Source organism: Sarcophilus harrisii, chromosome X (assembly GCF_902635505.1).
Source record: "Sarcophilus harrisii chromosome X, mSarHar1.11, whole genome shotgun sequence".
Lineage (NCBI taxonomy): Eukaryota > Metazoa > Chordata > Mammalia > Dasyuromorphia > Dasyuridae > Sarcophilus > Sarcophilus harrisii.
The window spans coordinates 69,338,990-69,364,708 of record NC_045432.1 but is presented as its reverse complement, the minus strand read 5'-3'; the positions used below and the strand labels follow the sequence as shown (position 1 = coordinate 69,364,708).

General features: G+C 35.7%; 1 protein-coding gene across 1 annotated transcript in view; it reads right to left on the bottom strand.

Annotated features, from left to right (window-relative positions):
* The window catches only part of DIAPH2 (diaphanous related formin 2), an 868,850-nt gene that overhangs the window by 663,474 nt on the left and 179,657 nt on the right, over nt 1-25,719 (bottom strand). Inside the window, exon 5 of the mRNA XM_031944530.1 lies at nt 17,630-17,769. Within this exon, the coding sequence (XP_031800390.1) occupies nt 17,630-17,769 (140 nt within the window). The remainder of the gene's footprint in view (nt 1-17,629; nt 17,770-25,719) is intronic.

Below are 25,719 nucleotides of genomic sequence, written 5' to 3'. Positions count from 1 at the left end.
CAGGGCACCAAGAAGCTCTACTTTAAGCACTTGGGAAGAACTTGCCAGAAGTCTTACAGCCACACGGAGTGGAAGTGCCCGCCTATCAGAATTGTAAACAGACAAGCTGTTCCCGCCCACTGAAACTGCCCCGCAGCCCCCCAAATTCCTCCCTGGCGGGATCTGTGGGGAAATGCAAAGGCGAACGCCCCTCCCGTGACAAACACATCATGGAAGTCAATGAACATGTCAAGAGTCCACATGTCATTTCTGCAGACAAAGGAGCTTTCAGTTTGCCACCTTCCCTTCCCTCAATTAAAAGACTAATTAAGATAGTAGGAATATTTGACAGAACCTTTAAATAAATGTATTATTGCCAAAAAAAAAAAATCTTGCCAATTTTTTTCAAACGACCTTCCTCATCATTTCTCATAACACAATAGTATTCCATAGGAACTGTACACCACAACTTGTTCAGCCCTCTCAAACTGAAGCGTATTCCCTCGATTTCTAAATCTTTGCTATCACAAAAAAGAGCTGCTATGAATATTTTTGTACATAAACGTTCTTTTCCTGTTTTAAAATCTCTTTGGGATACAGCAATAGTAATGGCATTGCTGGGTAAAAGGATACACACAGTTTTACAGCCCTTTGGGCATAATTCTAAATTGCTCTCTAGAATGGTGGGCCCAGTTTGCTACTCCACCAAAAGTTCATTAGCTTATATATATTTTTCCCTCATCCCCTCTAGCATGTCATTTCTGATATGTATGAGCTGGTACATCAGAGCTCTTTTAATTTTTATTTCTCTAGTCAATAGCGATTTAAAGCATTTTTTCATAAGACTATACTTTTGATATCTTCTGCTGAAAATTACTTGTTTTGATTCTTTGACTATCTGTCAATTGGGGAATGCTCTTATTTTTTTATAAATTTGACTCAGTTCTATAGGCAATATATACTTGAGAAATGAGGCCATTATCAGAAAAATTTGGTTCAAATTATTTTGCTATTACTTCATTGCCTGTAGTACTCTTTAGGAAAATGTAGTTTCCCTGATTATCTCTTAATTAGGTCTACTTTTGCTTTTCCTTTCTCTAATATTGCCTAGTGTCACCCCTGCCTTTTTGACTTCAGTTTCTTCCTTCTTTGAACCAATTACAATGAAAGTGAGGTTCAAGCACTGGCCACCATACCACCACTTCCCCCTCCACTGTAAAAGCTTTTTCCTTGTATGCCTCTTTTACGTGAAAAAAAATTCCCCATTTTGTTTCTCTCTTCTCACAATATATCTGTTTCTTTACCCTTCATCATTTTTTTTGGGGGGGGGAAGGAATCACTTCAATATAATCAATTCTAATCAATAGCCAAGCCCGCTATCAAGGTAAATTCTTTTTAACCACCCTAATACTAAGAAAGTTCCTAAGATTTATAAGTATCATCTTTCCATGTAGGAACAGAATTAATTTAACTTTATTGAATCCCTTATGATTACTCTTTTGTTTACCCTTTGATACTAACTCCAGTCTTATGTTTGAATGTTAATTGTTCTCTATTTAGCTTTAGTGTTTGCATGAAGCATGCCTGAAAGTCCTCTCTCTAACTAAAAATCCACCTTTTCGAAACCCTGAAGGATTATACTCAATTTTGCTGAGCTGGTGATTATTGATTGAAATCTTAGATCCTTTGCCCTCTGGAGTGTCATATTCCAAGCCCTCCAGTCCTTTATTTTGGAAACTACTAAATTTTACGTGATCTTGACTTTGGTTCTACAGTAGTTCAATAGTTTGTTTCTGGAGGTTTGAAGTATTATCTCTTTGATCACAGAGCTCTGGCTATAATTTTCCTGACACTGTGCAATGTCTTTCATGAGGTGATTGGTGAATCATTTCAACTTCTTTACCCTCTGGTTCTAGGATATCAGGATAGTTCTCCTTGATAATTTCTTGAAATATGTCTAGGCTCTTTCTTTGATCACGCATTTCAAGTAATCCAATAACTCAATTTTAAAAAAAAACTTTAAAAGTTTTCACTAAAGTTTTCAACATTCACTTTTATAAGATTTTGATTTTCAAATTATTTTCTCCCCCCCCTTCCTTCTTTGCCCTCTCCTGAAGATGGCAAGCAAGCGGATATAGGTTGTACATGTATAATCATATTAAACATTTCCCCACTAGTGATGTTGTGAAAAAAGAATCAGAACAAAAGGAAAAAAATTACAAAAAAGAGAAAACAAAGAAAAAAAGTGAAAACAGTGTATTTCAATCAGCTTTGAGACTCTACAGTTCTTTCTCTGGATGTGGATAAAATGTTTTACATGAGTCTTTTGGAATTATCTTAGATCACTATTACTGACAAGATGATAATGCTGTTATTGTGTACAATGTTCTCTGGGTTCTGCTTAATTCACTCAGTATCCATTCGTGTAAGTCTTTTCAGGTTTTTCTAAAATCTTCCTGCTCACCATTTCTTATAGAACAATAGAATTCCACTCATATATCAGAATTTATTTAGCTATTCCCCAATTGATGGGCATTCTCTTAATTTCCAATTATTTGTTACCATGAAAAGAGTTACTATAAGCATTTTTGTATATGTGGGTGCTTTTAGCTTTTTTATGATAATCCAATAATTCTTAAATTATCTCTCTCTGATCTATCTCCCAACTTAGTTGTTTTTCCAGTGGAGTATTTTACATTTTCTTTTATTTTTTCCATGATTTTGACTTTGTTGTATTGATGTCTTTTGAGGTATTGGGAAATTATTAGCTTTCACTTTCCCGATTCTAATTATAGAGAATTCTTTTCTTGTATGAGATTTTATACCTCCTTTTCCATTTGGATAATTCTACCTTGAAGATGATCCCTTCAGTGGATTTTAGTGACTCTTCTACCATTAGGCCAATCTTGTTTTTCAGTTATTATTCAGTATTTTTTGTGTCTCTTACCAACTTGTTAATTCTCTTTCCATAACTTTCTTGTATTACTCATTTCTTTTTCCATATTTTCTTCTACCACTCTTATCTCTTTCTTTAACTCTTCCAGGAATTCTCACTGGGCTTGGCTCCAATTAGCATTTCTGTTTGAAAGTTTTTTTTTAAAGCTATATTCACTGTGTTCATCTTTCCTACCACCTATTAGCTTTTTATGATAAAAAAATTCCTTATTTTCTTTGCTTGCTCATTTTTCTAGCCTATTTCTTTACTTTGAACTTTATATTTAAGTTGGCTTCTGCTCATCAGGGTATAGGAAGGCATTATACCAAGCATGACTTTTCTATGCAGCTTTTTTCAGAATTAGTTAGAGGGATAGAGGGATCTGCAAGTTTTTAGTGTTTGCACGATGGTGTGCTGCTGAGAGAGGTGTGGTCAGGGTTCTCAGAGTCTTTACCTAAAAAGGACCTCTGGTCTTCTGCTTCTGCAAGCACTAGTGCTCTCTTTGCCTTAGAAATATGACCAGGGCCCCACTCTCTTATGACCAACTCCAGCACTCCTCTCTTTCATGGAAATGTTACCCAGAAATGTATATGAGCAACAGAACTGCTGATGAGTTCCAGTTTTACCCAATGCCAACAAAGGATCCTTGGAATCTCTTTCTGACCAGCTGTTCAAGCCTTTTGCCATCTCTGGATTGAGAGGTCCTGAATTTGCTGCTTGTGTTCACTATAGCTGCTGCTGCATGTGTGGAAAGGCCTTCTATATGACATGACTTCTCCTAATGTTAAGTTTTCTTAGGTGAGAAAAATGTCTTTCCCCTGACTTTTGTTTGGTTCTGCCACTCTAAATTTAATTTGAGGCATTACTAAAAAAGAAATATTGAGAGTTCACCGGAGGGGCTGTACCTCATCCACCATCTCAGCTCCATCCTACACTATCTTTCTTGAAAGAGGTAATCTGTACATGATTTAATCCTTTCCATGAAGACTCACAATTATCATTATGAATGTCACTTATCTTCCCATGTTATAGATGCAGATTCAGTAGTTGACATGAGCCACAAAAACTACTTTTTTGGAAAAATTCCTGAAGCCACCTTATGATTTGGCTATTTGGTTTTTTTCCTAATAAAGATAGAATGAATCCTGTACCCCATGGAACTGTTGAAGAGAACTATCTTTCTACAATATTAATTACTGATTCAAAGGTTATAGCAATTTTCCCTCTAGAAAATCACCCCTTGGTTCTGTTGCTATTTCTTTTGAGACTCGTGCCATAGCTTTGATAACTATAATAGAATGAAAATCCTAAGTCACTCAGTCTCCAAAGGCTTTCTTTTATGGCAACAGGGTTTAATTATTGCTTGATCTCCCATAAAATTTTACCTGTAAAACACTGATATTGCTTTTCAATGAATTTGTTTTTGGGAAAGTCACATTATTGCTAATATCACAGAGCTTATTATGAATTACAGGATTTTATTGTTGCTGTTTTTTAAAGATATCACTATTTAAAGAAATTATAATTAGGAAGGGGCAAAACCATTATTCCAAACTAAGTCTCTACCTCAACATCCAGAGATCTCACCATAATACCAAGTTAAGACCAATTTGCCATTCATGTTCCAAGCAAAAAGAATGACCACAAATGACATATTTTCATGTGTACATGACATTTTAATCAAGAAAATTCTCAAACTTTGATGGGTTTTGTTATTATTTTAAGGGGATAATTTATTCTGATATATCTGACCAAAATAAATAAAAACCAATCCTTAACAAAAGTGTCTGAAAGCTAATTAGTCTGAAAAAAAATCAACAAAAATATCCTCCTCTTCAAACTTCAAAAGCCTGCCAAGGAAAAGATAGTTTTCATTTTCTGTTCTGTTCTGTTCTGTTTCTGTTTCTGTTTCTGTTTCTGGAATGTATCACCATAGGTCAACTCTTTGTCCAAAGACTAAAGTTTCAGATACTATATTTCCTCTAGATAATACTGATATAAAAACTACTTGAAAATAAAAGACTTAGAAGGTCTAAGTTGGGGTTAAGATAGTTCCAGATTCATTCATTACACTGCACATACAATTGACAAAAAACAATACAAAATTGTTCTATAACCATTTAATAAGTTTCCTTTGATTCATCTCTGTTTTTGAAAGGATTAAAAAATAGGATTTCCATAAGGAATTCTGTGAGCTGTAAGGTAATTGAGATCATGTAAAGAAAGGTAATGTTAGTCCTATTATCCCTTTGTCACTGTTTGTACAGGTCTTAAAGCAAGGAAGAGGTATGTGTTCACTACAAAGGATGCTATTTCTATATAATGTTGTTTCTATTCCCACATGTAATTTCACACTTACAACCTAAATCACTAGAACATCAAGTAAAACAAAGGGGATTTTCAATATTCTTGAAGGATTTAGAAAGTTGTTAAAATTACAAAACACAACTCTGTTAACTTCAAGGGAAAAAATCTTTGTCCTCTCTTTTTGGATATGAAAATTATAACTAATTTTTAATTGAACTGTATAAAATCACACAAAAATGCCATTTTTTTAAATATAAAAGAAATATATCTGGATTAAGCTGAGGACATCCCAATCTAATTCTCATCAAATATCAGTTAACCAGAATGAAAATTAAGAAGTACAAACAATACAAAACAATGAATAATCCAAAGGACATGTATTTGAATCCTGAGTGTGTCACCTAAAACACTGGGCCAAAAAGGGAAATATGATTAGCATTATCAGCTACTTTAAGCAGATAAAATAAAATTAATTTCACAGTCATTTGAATTGGCTGAAAAGAAAGCATTCTATTTTCTGACAATATGTTTATACTTAGAAAACCCTAGAGAATTCAAAAGGAGAGGAGGTATGGTCACTTGCTCTCCTGGCCTGAGTTGTGGTCTGTGAGAGACCACAAGCACACTTTCCTGCCCTGAACTGTGACCAGCATCCCTGATCTCTTGTGACCACAAGCTCTGGTGTACTATTACTTCCCCTCCGTGGGCATGTAATTATAACGCTGAACTTCAAACCAAATCCACATAGAGATCTGCACCCAGTAACAGTGAAGGGTTCCCTGTAATTGCCTTCTGACCAGCTGTCCAGATGCCTTACAATCTGTGGATTGAGAGTTCCAAAAGTTACTGGTACAGCAGTTGCTGTGGCTGATTCAATCACCCCAAAGCCTGCTGTTGGTTTGCTGAAGTATACCCTTTACTAGTGCACCTTGCCTTGGACTGTACTCTGCGCTCACCCTGATGGATCAGACCTTTCTTGCAAATTTTTTAAGTTGCCCTGAACTGGAATATTGTTTCATCTTATGCTTCTGTGGGTTCTGCTACTCCATAGTCCATTTTGAGACATTTTGAAAAGTTGTTTGGAGGCAAATGTGGGAGGGTTCAGGCAAGACCTTTTCTCTGCCATTTATGCTCCATCCTCTTATCCCCAATTTGGGGTTTTCTTAACAAAAATCATGGGGTAATTTGACATTTCCTTTTCCAGCTCACATTACAGGTAAGAAAACTGAGGCAAATGTGGTAAAATAACTTGCCAGAGTCACACAGTGAGTGTCTGAGGCCAGACTTGAACTCAAGTCTTTCTAGTTCCATATCCAATCTATCTAGCTGTGGTTGGTAATATGAGACTAGAATTGACAGAACATAGAAATGGATATGTGTGCACATGCACACATATAAAATTTTTATTCTTGTATCATATGTTTATACATATACAATTTATAAAAATAAAGAAGATAATTAAACTGATGGGAACTAATTGAAAGAAAAGAGAGTATAGTAGTAAAAAATCCAAGAGAATGCCCTAGAGAATAACTAGAATTGGATATAAAATATGGATACTAGTCTACAACACTAGATCAAGAGGGAACAATCAGAATTCAGGAGGACAAACAACAGAGCAAATTACCATCAAAGTCCAGAGAGTACACAAGTCCAAGGTGGGCTGTGGAAGGGATCTGTCCCTAGCATTCCATGATAAGGAGCCGTTGTAAGTTCCAAGATGAGAGAAGCAAGTTCAGAATCAAACAACAGTAATGTGACAAACTCCAGGAGCAGAGAAAGGTCTCAATTTAGACGATTCTAAAGTCTGCATAGGAATAACAAGGACAAAAATCCCAGACAAAAAGGGAGCCTGTAGTTCTGTCCTTAAGAAGCAGCAGGGCTTCCCAAATGGCTCATAATGGAATGGTTAAATAGTAATTAATCATTATCAACCCCAAACCTAGGTCAAAAATTTGCAAAGCACAGATCGGGGACAGGAGAGAAATAATTAGACTCTAACTTGCATCAGACCACTTTGGGGATTAAGAAAGGCTTGCAGGTCACCAGTGTGAATTGCTTCTGAGAGCCTAGAATAATACAATATTCAATACTCAAAAAAAGCCCACAACAGAACAAGCCCAGATCTTCCCACTAGAAGTACAGAGTCTGGCCCTAACATCAAATCTACAATCAGGAAATGGGTTAGAAGAATAACATCCACAATGAAAGCCTCAAAAAATATAGCTTGTGCACAAATTCAAACAGAATTCCTGGAAGAGATGAAGAGTAAAAAATGTTTTTATCAATAAAATAAGAGCCCCTGAAGGAAAAAATGGAAGAGAAATAAAAGCTAAGTAAGAAAGAATTATAAAGAGAATTAACAGCCTGGAACAAGAGTTAGAAAACCTCGCCCAAGCAACAAAGTCTCTGAAAATTAGAATGGATCAAAAAGAAATAAATTACTTATAAGACAACAAGAAAAATTATAATAAAGTCAAAAGAATGAAAAAAGAAAACATAAAGTATCTTATGCAAAAACAATTGGCCTGGGGAAAAGATAAAATGAGGAAAAAAATCTAAGAATCACTAGATTACCTGAATGTCATGACTCCCTCCCACCCCACCCCTAAAAAAAGCTTAGACAATGTATTTGAAAAAAAGAATGAAAGTAAACTGCCTTGATCTCTAAAAATCAGAGGTTAAAGTAGAAATAGAAAAAAATTTAATCGCTCACCTCCCGAAACAAGCTTAAAAATAAAAACTTCTAGTAACATTATAACCAAAATTCAGAATTTCCAAGCCAAAGTACTGCAAGTGGGCAGAAACAAAGATTTCAAATACTGAGGGGCTACAGTCAGGATCAAACAAGATTGTGCAATTACCATTATAAAACAGCTATAAAGAACAAAAGAATATGATATTATTCTTTTAGGATATAGGATATAGGTTTATAGCCAAAAATAACTTATTCAATAAAACCGAGTATATTTCTACCAGGGTAGGGGTATACGCAGAGAGGTGGAGGGCAGGAAATAGACCTTTCATGTAACAAAGGACTTTCAAGCATTCCTAATAAAAAGATCAGAGATATGTAGAAACTCTGAAGTCTCAAGAGTGAAGAGAAACATAAAAAAAAAAAAAAAACCAGGAATAATGATAAAGGACTTACAACTGCTTACATTCAAATACGGGAGATGGTATAGGTGTTCCCTATGAATCCTATCATCATCAGAGGTCATAAAGGGTGTTAGAGTGGTTCCAATACATCTTGATGATCCTAACAGAAGAATGGAGAAAAAGTAGAAAAGGAATACAATCTATGGGTGAGGGAGACAGGGGAGGAAAAGAAGGTTAAAAGAAATGATCTCACATATTTAAGGTACACAGACATTTATATAAACTAAGGGGATGGCAGTGGGGGCTTCTGAACTGGGCAAAAGGGAAGAATACACACATACAGTTGCACCCTGGGTATAGAAATGCATTGCAGTCACCAGAGAAGCAGAAGAAAAGGGTGAAAGAAAAGAGGAGAGACAGAAAAAGAGATAGAAACAGAGACACAGAAAGAAAGGAACAGAAATTTTAAAAAACCAGGAAGAAAAAGGAAAGGAAGGGAGGGATGGAGAGAGGGAAGAAGAGGAGGGAGAAAGGAGGTAAGGAAGAAGGGAGGATTTTTTTTTTGAAGTAGAAAACAATTAGAATCTGACAGGATAGCCATAAATTGGAAGGAATAGTATATAAATGTGATGGGATACTACTGTGCTGTATAAAATGATGATGAGTAAAGTAAAACTCAAGGAAAAACTGTATGAAGTAATACAGAGTAAAGTAAATAAAACCAGAAGAACAATGTATAGAATAATAAACAATGGGTAATTCCAAAAATTTTTAAAGAATCAGAAACTCTGATCAGTATGATGGTCAACCATGATTCCAGGAGGAATAATAATAAAACATGTCAATAAAAAGGTGAGGGATTCAATGCAGAATAAGACATATATTTATTTAGATTATGGCCAATGTAGACATTTGTTTTACTTAACTATATGTTATATACTACACGTATGTAACAAGAACTTTGTTTTGTTTTGTTTTTTTATTTGAAAAGGAGGGGGAAGAGATGTGAGAGGATGAATTTTTTTTTCTAATTGAAACAAATAAAAGATAATTAAAAATGTAAAAGTTCTTTGCAGAGTTGAAATTGCTTCTTTAAACAAAAGAAAGCTAAGAGGAGAAAATAATCAATCCATTTGAACAAAACAAAAATTATCAGCTGGTGATAACGCACGTAGAAAATTCTATAAAATCTTGTTCCAAATTTTGATACTTGTATTTAATACATAAATTTCAATTGCAGAAAATATTTTAAATATCTGTCTTCTGGATCCCTTAGAAGCTCTTTGGTTATCAGGGCCTAAGTCTAGTATCCTAAAGGGATTAAGCTAGAATCCCAATCAGAATTTGGGAGTCATTCACAAGCTGGTGCCAAGATAAATCAAAGGAGAATCAGAGCATGTAAACCAATTCTGGGTATAGAAACAAAAAAAAAATAAAATAAAAGTTAGCCTGAGACTTTTTAACCTCAGAGAGAGCTGAAAAGCTAGTATGTAGATTACAGGTCAATAAACCAGTCTGGAAGCAATCCCGGAGAAGATTCAGATCCTTTCCCCAGGCCTTGATTTGAGTCTGCCCAGAAAGTTATTCATAACTTAGGGCTTCAAATGACAGGAGCCAGCTCACAACTTGGTTTCTAGGGGCTCCCGGCACATCATGTTGAGTAGTGGAGGTTTATCTTGTGGGCATTGCATACAAGAATAAATTCATAAAAAAAAAAAAGTTCTATAATGGAACAAAATAAAGAACCCAGAAATAGAACCCAATGAATATAAAAACTTGAGTTTGAAGAAAAGTACACAAAAGTTCTGAATGGTGTAATGATCAACCGTGACCATGAAGGACTGATAAAGAAGCATGCCTTCTTCCCTTGGTTGATGGATAAAGGATTACAGAAGGAGGATGATATAGATGCAGATGTTGGTGTAGGTGTAGATGTATGGGTATAGATACAGATATCGGAATGGGTACAGGTATGGATGGGTATAGGTATAGATAGAAAGATCCTCAGATACACTTGACTAATCACTTTGTTTGGATTAGTGGCAGGCACCTAGTAAAAAGGTGTTGACTGAAGACTACCTGGAAGGGGTGAGTTAGGATGTAATTATCTAACATCTTTGATCACACGTTCATTTGATCCACCTAGAACTCTGAGCAACAACCATTCACATGATTTCCATAGTACTCACAGTATACAGAATGTCATGTTGGTTGAGCAAAATTATTAGATAACATATTACTAATAAAGTAACATTAACTTGGATGAAAAAGCAAGATACTGCACTGAAAGGCAAAAATAAATGTGCTTCTTGAGTCAAAAAATGGTGGGATCTGTTAATAGACAGAGTCAGAGAAATAAAACAAAAGTACAAATTACTGTTAGTGTCAGATTTCTTAGACTTTCCCTAGTGACTGTAACCTATTCACTTGGTGATATTGGTTTTGAGGCTTCTTTTCCCTTAGAAGATGATATAGCCAAGGGCATATTTAGCTCCAGACTGAAAACATTTTGTATAGCTTCAAAGTACTTAGAGATCAGAAAGGTATCTCTACTAATACCTTTCAATGTTCCCAGGGCAAAACATCTCTCCCTGGTCACCATGTCCATGTATATGTAGTCCTCCTTCAGGGCAGCGATGTGCTTTGTTGCTTTACTATTTATATGCACAGTCCTAAGAACAGTGTCTAATCCAGAGTAAGCATCTAATAAATGGTTTTAAAGTTATTATTTTTTTTCATTCAAATATATTCATTAAGACTTCTCCCCATTCAACAAATCCTAAATAAGACCACCCTCACAATACATAATGTGAATTCATTCCAAAAGTAATTTTCCAAAAGAGGGAGGGGAGGCAGAAATGGCACAATATGCCCAACCTTGATAAATATGATACTGAAGAGCAGAAAAAAAAATAAGAAAGTACAACTATTCTGAGTTGTTTTTGTTTTTGAAAGGACAGAATGAAAGTGTGCATCTAGAAAGCAGATTAAATGAAAATGCCAAAGGGCAAAAATGAGATAGAATAGAATACATTTGTATTCTCTGAAAGTGCAAACTTGGGTAGACATTTTCTTTTTTCTCAGATCAGATTGTCATTTCATTTTAGGAAAATGGGATTGTCCTATAAGTAAGCTTCTCTATTCCTTTATGATAAAAAGGGAAATCTTTTCCATAAATTCTCAAGGATTTTAGTCTATCTCACTTAACCAATTGCTTTGAAGTAAACCAATAAATGAACTACAAATACAGGAAAGCAAACAGCAGTTTTTATCAACATATTTTCAGGAAAAGGTTGATTACTAATGGAGTTCCAAGATTAACAATAGGTGTTAGTGAACTGCTGGCCTGCTGCAATAACAATTATATTTCCTTTTCAATATAAACAAATCTCATGGTAAAGAAAAACAAAGACAAACAAATCATTTCATTCATTTTCAAACACTTTATTTCCTCTCTCATGACAAACCAGACTGGGACCCTGTGACTCTCAGATCTAACAGCATAAGCCTATTTTATCTAATCGATACCATTACATTAGATTGCAAAAGTACATCAAATAAAATATTTGCTGCTGATGAATATGGCCAATTGAAGAATTTTTTTTAAGAAAAACACTTTTAAAGTTTTAATAATTATTATAATAGCCCCCTTCATGGCGGCTTAGACCAAAATGGAAAAAAATTACATATCAAAAAACTTCATATGTCAAGTAAGTTTGAAAATAAGATAAGCATCTAAGAAAGTCAGTCTAAGGACACACATAGTAAAAGTCTGGAGTATCTTCTAAGGAATCAGGTTTGAAAAATTCACTCAGAATTTCACATACACAAAAATTCTTGAATCCTACACAGGACCTAAATGAGGTCATCCCAAAGAGTAATAACAAACAGTTGTTTGACGGTCAAACCAAAGTGTGTTTATTAAGTGTCTATAATGTGCCAAACATTATGTTAAGTGTTTGAGGATACAAAAAAATAAAAAAAAAATAATGAAAAATAATAAAAGGAATAATAATAAATAATAATTAAATACAATAATAAAATATATTAATAATAATAATAATAAATAGGAATTTTGAAAAGCAAAACAAGAATCAAAAGAAATCTATTATGTTGAGTTGATCATAACAAGTACAAGTGAAGAAGTCCTGGGCTACTACTAGGTGGAGCTGGCAGATAGAGCATGAAGTCCTGATAAAATTACTCCTTGAGTCAAACAGGGAAGGGCCCCTGATGGCTATCAGTTTAACCTTATAACCTCTGTGGAGGTCATGGGTAGTCCTACCTTGCTATGTCCAGTCAGAAATCCAAGTTCTTTCAAACCCCCATAAATCTGGCCATGGCCCACATTGTCTTTGCTCAACTTCTCTGGATTAATCCCGCCATGGCATTCTGCCTCATGGCATCTTTACTCTTATCTCTCCATCATGCTTTATGGTGTCTTTGTCCATCTTACAGCTAACTAACTCTTTTAAGGTGTTAAATTCCTCTATCGATTTAGCCTGTCAGTTAAGGGCATACTCCCAACCTTATGGAATATACCCTTTTTCTGTGATTAATTGTGAGTTCCACTAAGGAACTTGTTTTTTATATTGGTAATTGTTAAAACCATTTTGGTGTCTAGTTATATCCTCTTTCAACTCTATTTCATATTTACCACTCCAGTGTCTATTGTTTCTCTTCATTTTGTCAGTAACCTCTTCTCCTAAATGAACCTACCTTTTGGCAAAGAGAATGGCCATTATGAATTCTTCACATGACTGAACCCCAACATTTGGTGCCTACATCAGTCTCATCATCTGGTGCTAAACTTCAAGCACATCATTTGGAACTTGAAATTGCTACCTTGAACACATCAATGAGGGACAGTGTGCTAATGCAATATTAACAGTTTAAGGGATGGAGGTGAAAAATTTTCCCTCGAGTTTCAACAGGTACTGAAGAAGTTAAAGAAGGAAAACAATTAAGGGTAAAGTGGTTCTGTTCTGAGGGATTCAAGAACGGAAAAAGAATGGAAAGTAAAAGAAAAACTATAGTAATGTAGAAAAGAGAGACAAAGGAGTGGAAAATGCTATTTTTCATAATATAATATACAAAGAAGAAGGGATGGGGAGAATAGGCATCAGGTGAACTTCTCTTATCTGAAATGGAAAAAAGAGAAATGAACACCAATAGTTTAGTATAGAAATACATCAAATGGGTGAGGAGGGGTATAACAGCTGCAAACAAAACAGAAGGATGAAAACAGAAGGAGAAAAAGGGGGAGGGAAAATACTATAATGTATGAGGATGCAAGTCATTAGAAAAATGGCCGAACAAATTTTATAATGTGAATGTAATGGACTATTACTAAGATATAGAATATGACCAAAGAGAAAATCTCAGAGAAAGGAGGGTAGTATGAACTGATGCAAAGTGAAGTGAAGAGAATCAAGGAAACAATTATATAAGAAAAACAACTTTGGAAAACTCAACTCTGATAAATTCAGTGATCAACCACATGTGCAAAGGATGTATGATGATACACGTGACTCAATTCCTGACAAAGAAATCAGGCACAAGACACAAAAAGACAACTTTTTGGCCAGGGGAATTAAATTCATTTATTTGTTACAAAGGTGTTTTCCCCTTTCTTTCTTTTGGTGTTTAAGTAGGAGGAAGGGTTGGAAAAAGGGGAATGTAAAAAGGTAATACTATTCACCCAAAAGTAATTGAAATAAGGAAAAAGAAAGGATTCAGAAGGAGTCACAGACTAGCAGAACAGTTTTGACAACGTGGGATTTAATTGTTTAAGGGAAGTAACATAAAATGGAAATTCATAGTTTCATATACAATCTTTTTTGTTATGCTGAGTAGACAGAATTGTTCTTTTTAGTCTACTTAATTCATAAAAAATAAAATTTGTAATATCCATACATAACTAAATGTGAATTTTTCTACTTGTTAAAATAAATTATTTGAGTGATTTTTTTTGCCACCTCAGTGGCCTGGTCCAACACACAGCTGAAAAGTAATTCCTTCTACAGCATACCAAAATATAACTATAGGCTTACTGAAGGCCTCCAATGAAGGGGAACACATTATAAATCTTCAGTGAGCTCATTCCAACTTAAGTGGATGCAGTTATTAAGAACTTTACTCCATGAACCAATGCTGAGGGAAGTGAGCAGAACCAGGAGAACACTGTACACAGTACCAACAAGATTATGGGATGATCAACTGTGATGGACTTGGCTCTTTTCAAAAAATGAGATGATGATTCAAAGCATTCCCAAAAGACTTGTGATCGAAAATGCCATCTACAGCCAGACAGAAAACTATGGACACTGAATGTGAATCAAAGCATAGTATTTCCACCTTTTTCTTTGTTTTCTTTCTTGTGCTTTTTTTTCTTTTGGTCTAATTTCTCTAACACAAGACAAATACATGTGATTAAAACAATTGCACATATTTAACCTACACCATCATATGCCTTGCTATCTTAGGGAGGGGGGGTAAGAAAAGGAGGGAGAAAAATTCAGGCCACAAAGTTTTATAAAAATGAATGTTGAAAACTACACCTATTTGGAAAAATAAAATACTATTGAATCATTTTAAAAAGAACTTTGGTTGAAATATCTAGCTACAAAATCTGTAAGATTGAGCTTTTGGTTGGCTGTGGTCATTCCTTCCATTTATAGTGTTGCAGTCACTTTGAACATTATAAATTTATAAATGAGCATGATTTGCCCCCTCTCCACTGCACACTTTGTGAAAGGTGAGAGAGAGGTCCACAGATGGGTTACCTTCCACATATTTTCAACTTTTCCCAATGTACTTAGTTTTGTTGTTGTTTTTTCCCTCTTATTTTTTTCTGTTTAAAAATGTTATTGATTGTAAGGAATAGCTCTTTGGGAGGTTGGGAGTGCAAGGCTTGAGGAAATTTTGATGATGAAAAAGCAAAAGGTATAAATAACAATACCGTTGGTGGGTTTTTTTAATTAAGCTTTGCCATACAGGGAATTCTCAAACCAAATTCTCTGCTAGCTGATTTCTGTTTGTTTTCTTTCACGTAAAGTTCATCTCTCTTGTTCTGTGGTCAGTCCTACATTCTCAAAGAGGACTATGATATCAGAGAGGTGATGCCGTATCATGCAAGTGAACTGGATTTAAGTGAGGGAAGGGCTGTGCAAGGTCACCTGCCTCATCTCTCTACCATCATCTCAAAAAGAATCTTGAAATCTCTTCAATTCAGAGAAAAACCTACAGGATCACATAGACATTGTCCTGCAGATGTCTAGAACTCAGTCCACTGAGAGGATGTGAACTGGGGGGCGGGGAGACTTAAAACAGATTTATTAAATGAATACAGGCAGTCTAGCCATTAGAGACTCAAAGAACTTTTAAATGAATTGAGATTCATGTCAGTAAGTCTTATGATGACATGAAAATCAAATCTATCAGGAATGCATCAGGAATACTATACAAATTATCGTCTTTAGCAAAGATTCTTAAAGATTTACTATTTAAAATCAACTTGTTTGATGTAATTTTTTTCTTATTGACATGCAGCACTTTCAGTGATTCAAAATGGCTCCCTGACATTAAAATTCTTCTTTTGAACCCTAATGCCCTATGGCTGGGAATCAATTTTCAACGAAATAACAATCATAGAAAAAATTTAAATAACACCTACTAAGTGTCAGGCACTGTGCTAAGCACCTTATTATGTTATTTGACCGTCACAACAATCCCGGGAAGTTGTTAATGTTATTATCCCCATTTAAGAAACGAGGAAATGGAGACAAACCTTGCCCAGTAGCATATAGCTAGTGTCTGAGAATGGATTTAAATTCAGATTTCTTTCAGCCCTCAGGCCCCAGACTCTATCTACTGAGCCAAGTGTCTGCTTCTACTATGGGTGTCTCAAAAAGCAACACATGGAACATATCAGCAATGACAACTTCCATATATAATGTAGCGTTAAGTATATTCTTTAGGAAAAAGAGGTGGGCTCATAATTAAAGTGAAAGCAAGAGTCCAATATCACAGGGTAGGTGTAGATATTGACAGATGAATCATATGCTTCCTGGATGGTTAATAAAATGCTCTATGTTGATCCTAGGGAAGAAGATGAGCTAGAATTGGACAAAAGGAGAAGGTATAGAAGGGTCGCTATTTCTGAACCAATGGAAAAAGCATTTCCATAAGTGGGATCCCCACGCACTGAATCATAATCTGACTGGTTGTACAACCAGAGCTCTGCCTGGCTAGCCTACTTGAGGTCTGAAGGGCTGCTGCAAGCATGTGCTGGGAGATAGAACAAAATCAGACATATATTTCAATCCAGCACTTCAATTGCTGGAACTCCATGCCAGAACCATTATAAAAAAGGAGGAGAAGGATGTGTATACACAGATATATTGATTTCAGATACTGTATGAGTAAGAAAACAACCAATATGTCCAATAACGGGCAAAATTATTGAATATCATGTAATTGATTGTGTACTATTAAACATGATAAACATGAAGAAGAGAAAGTAGCACAAGACTATTAGGAACACTCTATGGGAGTCTGGCAGGCATTTCACATCCCCAGACCTCAACTTTCTTCAACTACATACACAATGTGAAGGTTGAACAAGATGACCTCTGAGGTCACTTTCAGTTCTCAATTTATGATCTCTTGACTCCTGAGGAGAAGCTGAGTGCAATCAGAAGGACCAGCATTATATGTGCACTGACTAAAACTACAGAAAAGATAAAAAGGAAAGCAAAACAAAGAAGAAAAATGGGTTCTGCAACGGTGAGCTGAAGGACATGAGAACAAGCTTATTTGTTGCTGTGAGTTCCTTCTTTGGGAGACATCTGCCTAAAGACTAAGAGTCTTTTTCAATATGTTTAATTGTTTTTGTTGATGGCCACTGATATGATAGAAAAAAAATTCAATAATCATCAATGGAATGAAAGAAAAACCACTTAACTATATTATCATACCAAAAACAATGTTAAATTATTTTGGAAATTATTCTAGAAATTAAACTTCTACTCATTTTTAAACTGTCAGCAATAAACAAAATCCTCATGTAATTCAAAATTTTAACTGAATTTACATATTTATATATGTTATTTTAAAAAGGCCAAGCGTCATTTCATTTGCTTGATTCTTAAATCAATATTGAAATGTCTTAACTATTATCAGTTTCTAGATTAATAATAACTCATGCTGTTCAAATGATATGAAAATCAACAATATCTAAAAACACAGCTATGTAATATCAATATTGAGAATTATAAAAAGTTATTTTTGAAAATGTGAAGGACATACCTGACAGGATTGCTGGTTAAGGATACCCTCAGAGATTCTAGGCAGTTAAGAAGTTTTTCTTCTGAGATGCCAGACCGTAATTCATGGACATATTCTTGGGAAGATAAGGTACATTCATGCTTGCTATTTTTCAGTCCTCCCTACAAAGGCAAAGAGACATACTATTTTAGACAAGAGTAAAAAATAAATTACTAGAGCAAAACAAGAAATACTTTATGCATATGATTATGTTACTTCATCAAGCAGTGACAGAGAATGCTAGGTATATACAGAGGAGGTTTTTAAGGCATATTTTGGGAATGTTGACTATTGAATACAGTCTGGTGATGTTATGTGCCTGAGAACATCCTAATCACTACATTTCAAAGGGAAAATCATGGATAATGTTTTCAGTCTGACAGGGAATGTGGACACCTAGTCTACATAAAGTGACAATATAGTCTCTAAAGTGACAATATAGTCTCTAAAATGCTTGGATGAACAAATCCAGGTTTAAGATTAGCCTGTCTCAGCTTCAGGATAGTCTATCTTATTCTTTTTTAGGTTAAGAGATTTCCAGTATCATTCAATAAGATACAGAGAATAAAATGTAATTAGTATAAAACACTATATACAGGCCAAATGCATTCATTTAAATATGCCAGCAATCAAGGTGATTTATTGAAAGTAACAAGCCACCTAAAAGTTTAAAAAGCAAAAAGCAAACGTTCCAATTCAAACAAAATTTATTATATGTTAACTCTGTGCACAGCATTGTGCTAGGTGCCGAGATAAAAAAGAAACAATAAAACAATATTTAACTTCAAGGAACTTAAGAGTCTAGAGAGGACCACCATCATGTACACAGATGTTATACAATAAATGTGTAGATAAAGACATATAGATTCTAATGATACAGACAGATGGAGGCTGACGTGTAGACAGACACATACATTATATCTACACAGGCAACTAGGAGGTACAGTGGAGAAAAGGCTGAGCTGGGAGTCTGGGAGACCTGAGTTGAAATCCAGCCTAAGAGACTTATTAGCTGTATATTCCTCGACACATCACTTAACTTCTGTCGACCTCAGTTTCCCCAGCTGTAAAATGGGTACCATAATAGCATTTCTCTCACAGGACTATTGGAACAAATAAGAGAATATTTGTAAAGTCTTTACCATAGTACCTAGAACATAGGAGTTGCCTAACAGTGTTTATTTCCTTCCTTTCTTCTTATATGTACTTACAAAGTAAATATAAAATATAAAAATGGAAGCAAGGAAAACATTAACAAAGAAGAGAATTCCAAAAAGGCATATTCCCATCCAGTTTGGCAGAAGCCACATCTGCTAATCTGGTTTAAAACCAGGACAATTAATCCCCTTGAGCAGCTGGAAATTTAATATAGAGGCCCTAAGTTCCCTGAAAAACAAAACAAAACAAAACAAACAAACAAACAAACAAACAAAAAAACGAGCTCGTTGTCCAGACTTACTAAGCAGCATACATGGTGCTAGGGACACAGGGGACACAGAGGCAAGCAAACAAGAATGAATCAGCACCTGCCCTCAAACAGTTTTAAGTCTGACTTGGCGGGAGAGGGGGTAATGGGGGAGGAGAATTGCAGAATAACATTCAGTACATGACGGAGACAAACACTGATAGAAAATGGCCCTTAAGTGGCGGCTGTGACTTCATGGACATAAAACGCCAGTGCCAGAAGAGTTGCACTCTTCAAGCTTAAGGGACTCACCCACTGCCAGGTGAACAAAAGTGAATAAAGAAATATCATTAAATGGAGAGATAAAAACCAGGGGCTGTCTTTGTTTTAAACTACTAAAATAGAAACAATACAGAAAAACTTAAAAAAATTTGTTACACACTGATACAGAGTAAAGTGGGCAGAATGGGACAATAAAGTAGCAAATGACCATAACATTGTAAAGGGAATTAAGAATTCAGATGGACGCAATAATCAATCATGACTCCTCCAGAAAATTATAGCAGATCACGATTCCAACATCTTAACCCAGAGTTGATGGTCTAAATGCGCAGAATAGGAAACCATTTTGAAGACAAGCCCAATTGTGGATTCGTTTGTCTTGATGATATGGAATTTGTTACATGAGAAGACTTTGACCTTTGTTATTTGGTGATTTTTTTTTGAAGGGGTATAGTGACATACACAAAAAAGAGAAAAGAATTTCAATGAAAGTTTAAAAACAGATAAGAAAAAGAGCAGAAGGGAATTCATAAAGAGATAAAGACAAGCAAGACAATTTGAGAACTACAATGGCAAATTTATTACATTCTTTTTAAAAGTCGTCCATAAGAGATTTATAGTTTTCACACAATCTTTTTCTGTTCTTTATGGAATGTACTGACCCTTTCATATGGGACTCATTTGATTGCTGAAAGAGGAAGAAAAGGAGGATTTGTATAAAGAAAAATGATAAAAAAAAAAATACACTTGTGAAGAAAAACGGGCTATAAGACAAAACATGAGGAGTAATACATACTTTTCTGAGAAGCAGTGAGAGAACTACATTTGAAATCAATACACTATCAGGATCTCTTTGGAGAAAGAGTACCCAAAAAAGTAATGAAAGCTGCTGGGCATTGTGGTCCATACAGTCTTTCAGGGTTGCTAAGCACTTTAAAGCACTTTACATATATTATCTCAACTGATCCTCACAAAAAAACCCATTTTTATAGAGGAGGAAACCGAGGCAAACAGAGGTTAAACGATCTGTCCAGGACCAGAATGGAACTCAGGTGTTTCTGACCCGAAATCTAGAGTTCTATCCATTGGGCCACATAGCTGCTTTAAAACAAAGCAAAGAAACAAACAACATGATTTTTCAAAAGTTAAAGTCTACGTAGCTGAAAAAAATTTAAGTTAGACAATTATCTGGGAACCATGGGAAGATTGAATAAAGACTGTTGGGATCATATCTGATGGATTTATTTCTTGAGTTTCATCATAAGGGAAAGGTTTCCCATACTAGAAAATCCACACATGCCAATACGAGTGCAGAATAGGTGAGCGAGACGCTCCCAAAAGGAGTGGGAATTCATGTCATATTTGGCATACACTTACATATGGAAAAGACCATTGTGATAATGTTTATCAAGTTCAGAATAATACTTTTCAATTATATTTTAGATGACAAAAAAAGTCTAAATGAGCAATGATGAGGGTTTAAAATAAAAGGCCAACTATGTGTGTAGAAAGAACTAAACAAATGCACCAGATGTAGACATAGAAAGATCTGTCAACGGCTCAGTTATGAAGGATAATGAAGAACCAAAAAACACTGACGTGTTTATGAACCTAAGAGACCAGAAAAATGGTATTACTTTAGAAAGAATTAAGAAAGTTTGGAAGAAAATTGGGCTTGAAGGGAAAATAATGAGCTCTCTTTTAGACATGCTGAACTTGAGATGTCTCCAGGATATCTAGCTTGAAATACTCAATAGGCAGATGATGCTATATGACAGAGGCTGATGAGGTAGGGTGGGGGGGTAAATGGGAGGAAGATGAGAGCTGGCTATATAGATCTGCAAATCAGCTATATGGAAATAAAAATCCTGGAAGCTGAAGAAAGTCACAAATGGCAAGGTTATAAAATAAGCCCAAGAGGGAACCTAGGGGATCCACTTACAGCTTAAGGGTATATGCAGGATTGTACTGTGACGCCATTTCTCCTAAAGTCCACATTTTGTTTCATAGCTATTAACTTATGATATTATATATCAGACTGAGATCTGAAAAGAGTCTTAGAGATCACCTAGTCTAACCCCAATTTTACTACTGAAAAAACTGAAAATCTAAATAAATTAAATTAATTCTTTAAGGCTCCACGTGTAGCAGAGCCACAATCTTAAACTAAGGTTCCCTCTGACTCAAAGCCCAAAGTTCTCTTCCTCTTTTTATTATATGAGCAGCCAAAGATGGAAAAGATGATGAGCGTTAATGATTTATTAACCCAGTACCGTCAATTTCACACATTCCCACAGCCACAGAGGAACAAATCTATTTCTTAACCCAGGCAGAAGGCAGGATGAGAACAGGGGTCAGTGAGTTGTACAGATTGGTGGATTTGAAACATTTTTAGTAGATCACATATCCTAAGATATACATCCTAGACAGGACTTAAGAAACATTAAGTTTTATTCAGTCATACAAAGGAGGAAACGAAAGCCCACAACATTACGATGATTTATTCAAGACCTCACAACTATTCTACAACAGACTGGAATGGATCCCATAAGTACTCCAATGTGCAATAAGCTTATACTGCTTTACTGCCTTCCATTATCAAATATATATTATAATATAGAATTGTTAAACCTCTATTACAAAAATCAAGGGATTGGGAGCTTAATCAATAAGGTTAAAGATGATATTTTTAAATTCACCTAAAAGCAAAGGAATACGATAAATTACAATCTAGCTATTTTTAACAGGGCTGTAATATAAGAATGGCTTATTATTAACATCCTGTTCTGATACCGAACAAAGGAAACAACTAGATAATGGATGGATAATAATGGAAATTTTAATTAGCTGCTCTGTATGAGATTAATGAAAATTACCACTGTGCCCATTTGATCTTTAAAAAATAATGCAGACAAAAGTTAGCAATTAGTGTATATCATGCCATTCCAAAGGTAGGTGAACAAAAAGGTACCCTAATTTGAAGCTATTCCATAATTTGAAAATTATTAGGCTAAAGGTATTTGTCAGCATAATAATATTTATACTTTTACATTATAATACACAAAGAACCTAAAGGTATTTGGGGTCAATGAGTATCCTTTTTGATTAACTTAATTCCTGAATCAGTTCGTTAATGGCAGATTCTATAAAAACAAACAATATTCTCATGGAAGCAGAGCTCTGAAGTTTGGATTACTTCTGATTCGAGATTGAATTATTCTGAGCAAAAACATAGTCCTCTCCTGTAAATATAAATTTATAACTGAATCAAAGCCTTCATATTCAGAAACCTCAGCTATTTCTTCTATCAAAATTAACTAAAAGGTATGTAACAAAATAATAACCCCTTGGGTGTGTTGGTTTAAATTTTTTAAATAGTCATTATTTGGTTAAAGGAAATTTAGCTTTAAAATGCATCCTCCCAAAAGGAATCTCATATATTAAAAATCTACACGTGTTAAAAGCATATGCAATTCTATGAAAAACACATCAGATATAATTTTGTTCTATTATTTTCAAATTAATATAAAATAGAGAGACACCTGTTAGCCAAAGGTAAGTTCCAATGTCCTGAAGTGGGCCTCACACAAACCGAGGCTAACTGGAAGGCTACACCGGACACGGTGACAAGTTTCCAAAGTTCAGGCTGAAGCCGATACTATGTTGACTGCATCAAACCTTGGAATGCTACTGAGCCTTCCAAATGATATTCAGAATCATTAAGGAGCCCAATCTATACTAGATAAAGCAAATGGAGAAATTATCGAGAGAATAATATACAAGTGAATGGCCAGATCACTGAGTTGGCTACTGTAATGGATCATCTACCTTGGAAAAACACCATAAATGGACAAATGATTTTTTTTCCCCAAAATAGGAAGAAAACAGCAGGAAAAACTGAAAATGAAAAATTTTACCACACTTCAAAAATCTCTAATTTCTACCCTGAATCATAATCCAATCTTTTTTAAATAGCAACATTCTTTAAGTAATGCTATATGACAGCAAATCACAGCTTACCATCACCTTAGGAAAAATTACAATTTCAAGTCAGGGAAAGTACAATGGGAAGACTCACAGTGGGTATAAACAGGCCACAATGTACATAAGCAACAAATTATGCACAAAAGTCAGTGTACCAGACATCATATCCACTAAAATGATGGCCAGAAAGGGAGGCGAGCCAATCATAAAGCAAGCAAGCAACAAATGCACACAGAATGTTCATTCTCCCAAGTCCTGGAGATAAGGAGGGGAGAAAACGGCCCAAATGGCCAGCTTAAGAGGTCAGAGAGGCATTTGGGGATATGGGCCAAGAAAGGGCAGCAGAAAGACTAAGGCTAGATGTAAAGATCTGGGATTCATCAACAGAGAGATGACACTAACTCTATGGAAACTGATAAAGGCATGGAGGGAAATAGTACAGAGGGAGAAGGAAAAAGAGATCAGGATAGAGATTTGAGGTATGTTCCTAATTAGGGAGTGTGCCCTAAATGCAGCTCCAAGAAAGAAGACTGCTAAAAAAGAATGGGAAGCAGGTGAGAGAACCAAGAAAGAGCAGTGTCATCAAAATCTAGAAAGGAAAGACTCTACAAGAGAAGAGAGTGACTGATGATGTCAGAGGCTGTAGAAAGGCCAACGGTGAGTACTGAGAAAAGGCAATTAGATTTGGCAAGTAAGAGAACATGGGAATTTTGGAGAGTGATTGCAATTAAATAATGAGCTCTGAAGTCACACTGCAAAGACTTTGGAAGCAAGTGAGAAGAAGGCAAATGGCGGCAACTTGTGGAGGTGGCTTTCCCAAGGAAATTAGCTATGAAAAGAAGATGGAAAAATGACAGAGGGGATGTCAGGGTTAAGTGATGGTTTCTTAAGAATGGGAAAGACATGGGCATGTTTGTGGGAAGCAGATAAGGAGCCTACATATAGAGAGGTAAGAAAGAATAAGAATAATTAACATTGATATACTTTATAGTTTTACAAATATTATCTCTTCTTAATTCTCATAACCACCTAGGGAAGCAGGTCCTATTATCTCTATTTTATCACCAAGGTTAAGTGACTTGGGCAAACAAGTAAGTTAGGCTGGATCTCAATTCAAATCTTCCTCATGCCAGGTTCAGGCTCTACTCAATGTAGCACCACCTACTTAAAAGAGCAGGGAGCACACTTAGGGGCACAAAAATTTGCTGGAGAAGTCGGAGACGACGGAGCAAAAGAAGAAAGGATAAAGAAAGATATATGAGGGAGATGAGATGAGGACAAAGAGGAGAAGTGGAGAAGAGGGAGCTCTCCTGGAATGGCCTGTTTTCTTCCATGGAATTCCCAGATGAGAGACTGGCAGGAGAGGTGCCCTAAGAGGCTTTTGAGGAGATTAGACTTCCACAACAGATGCTGTGGAGAGTCAGGTAGTGAAGTGATTAGGGAAGGATAGGGAGGGTGAGCTAGGGGGCCATGTTGGCCCAACGGAGATAACACAACTCTGCAGCAGCCACAGCCAGTGTGCTCTTTCTCCGAGGAATCCAGGTTTAGGACTTGGTATGGTGAGATAATGACAGGATAAAGATTTAGAGAGTCAAGGGTAAAGGATACATGGAATGACATAGGAAGAGTATGAGACCACAAATATATATCCTTCATATGGCACTGTTAACCTGGGAGGACTTACAGGAAGGCACAGGAAAGAATGAGGCATCAAGTGAAAACACAATACGCAAAGAGCTCTTGCCTGTTTGTTGGTTCAGTCAGATAAATAGTGCACCAAGAAAGTTGTCATCATGAACAGGAGCCTCTTTAACCTCCTTCCCCAAACCTAGCACACCCCCTAACATGAAGCCATCAAATTTGGTAAATATTTGCTGAAAAAAGTGAGCCACCTCCACTTCCCTGAAGTCCAAGTGAAGAAAGAGGCTACAATAATGTCGTGGGCATCATTAGCAAAGTAAAGAAAGATGACTCAACATACTCCATATCTTTCTACTTGAAAATTTTCATCAAGTAAGCAATCCAATGCTTTCACTGCTCTTCAGTCCATCCTAGCACATCCTTTTTATGTTTAGCAGTTGCGTTGAATAAAAGTTAAAAGTATACTCCTATCGAGTTGGGAATTGAGTGCTTGCCCATCAAGTGAGGAGTGAGTGAACAAGTTGTGGTACAAGAATGTAATGGCCTACTAGTATAGTTCTCTAAGATATGATGAGCAGGCTGATTTCGAAAAAGCCTGGAAAGATTTACGTGAACCGATGCTGAGGGAAGTGAGCAAAAACCAGAATGCTGCACACAGAAACTGTGCGATGACCAACTATGACAGACTTAGCTCTTGTCAGCAATTCAGTGATCCAAGACAATTCCAATAGACTTAGGATGGAAAATGTCATTCGCATCC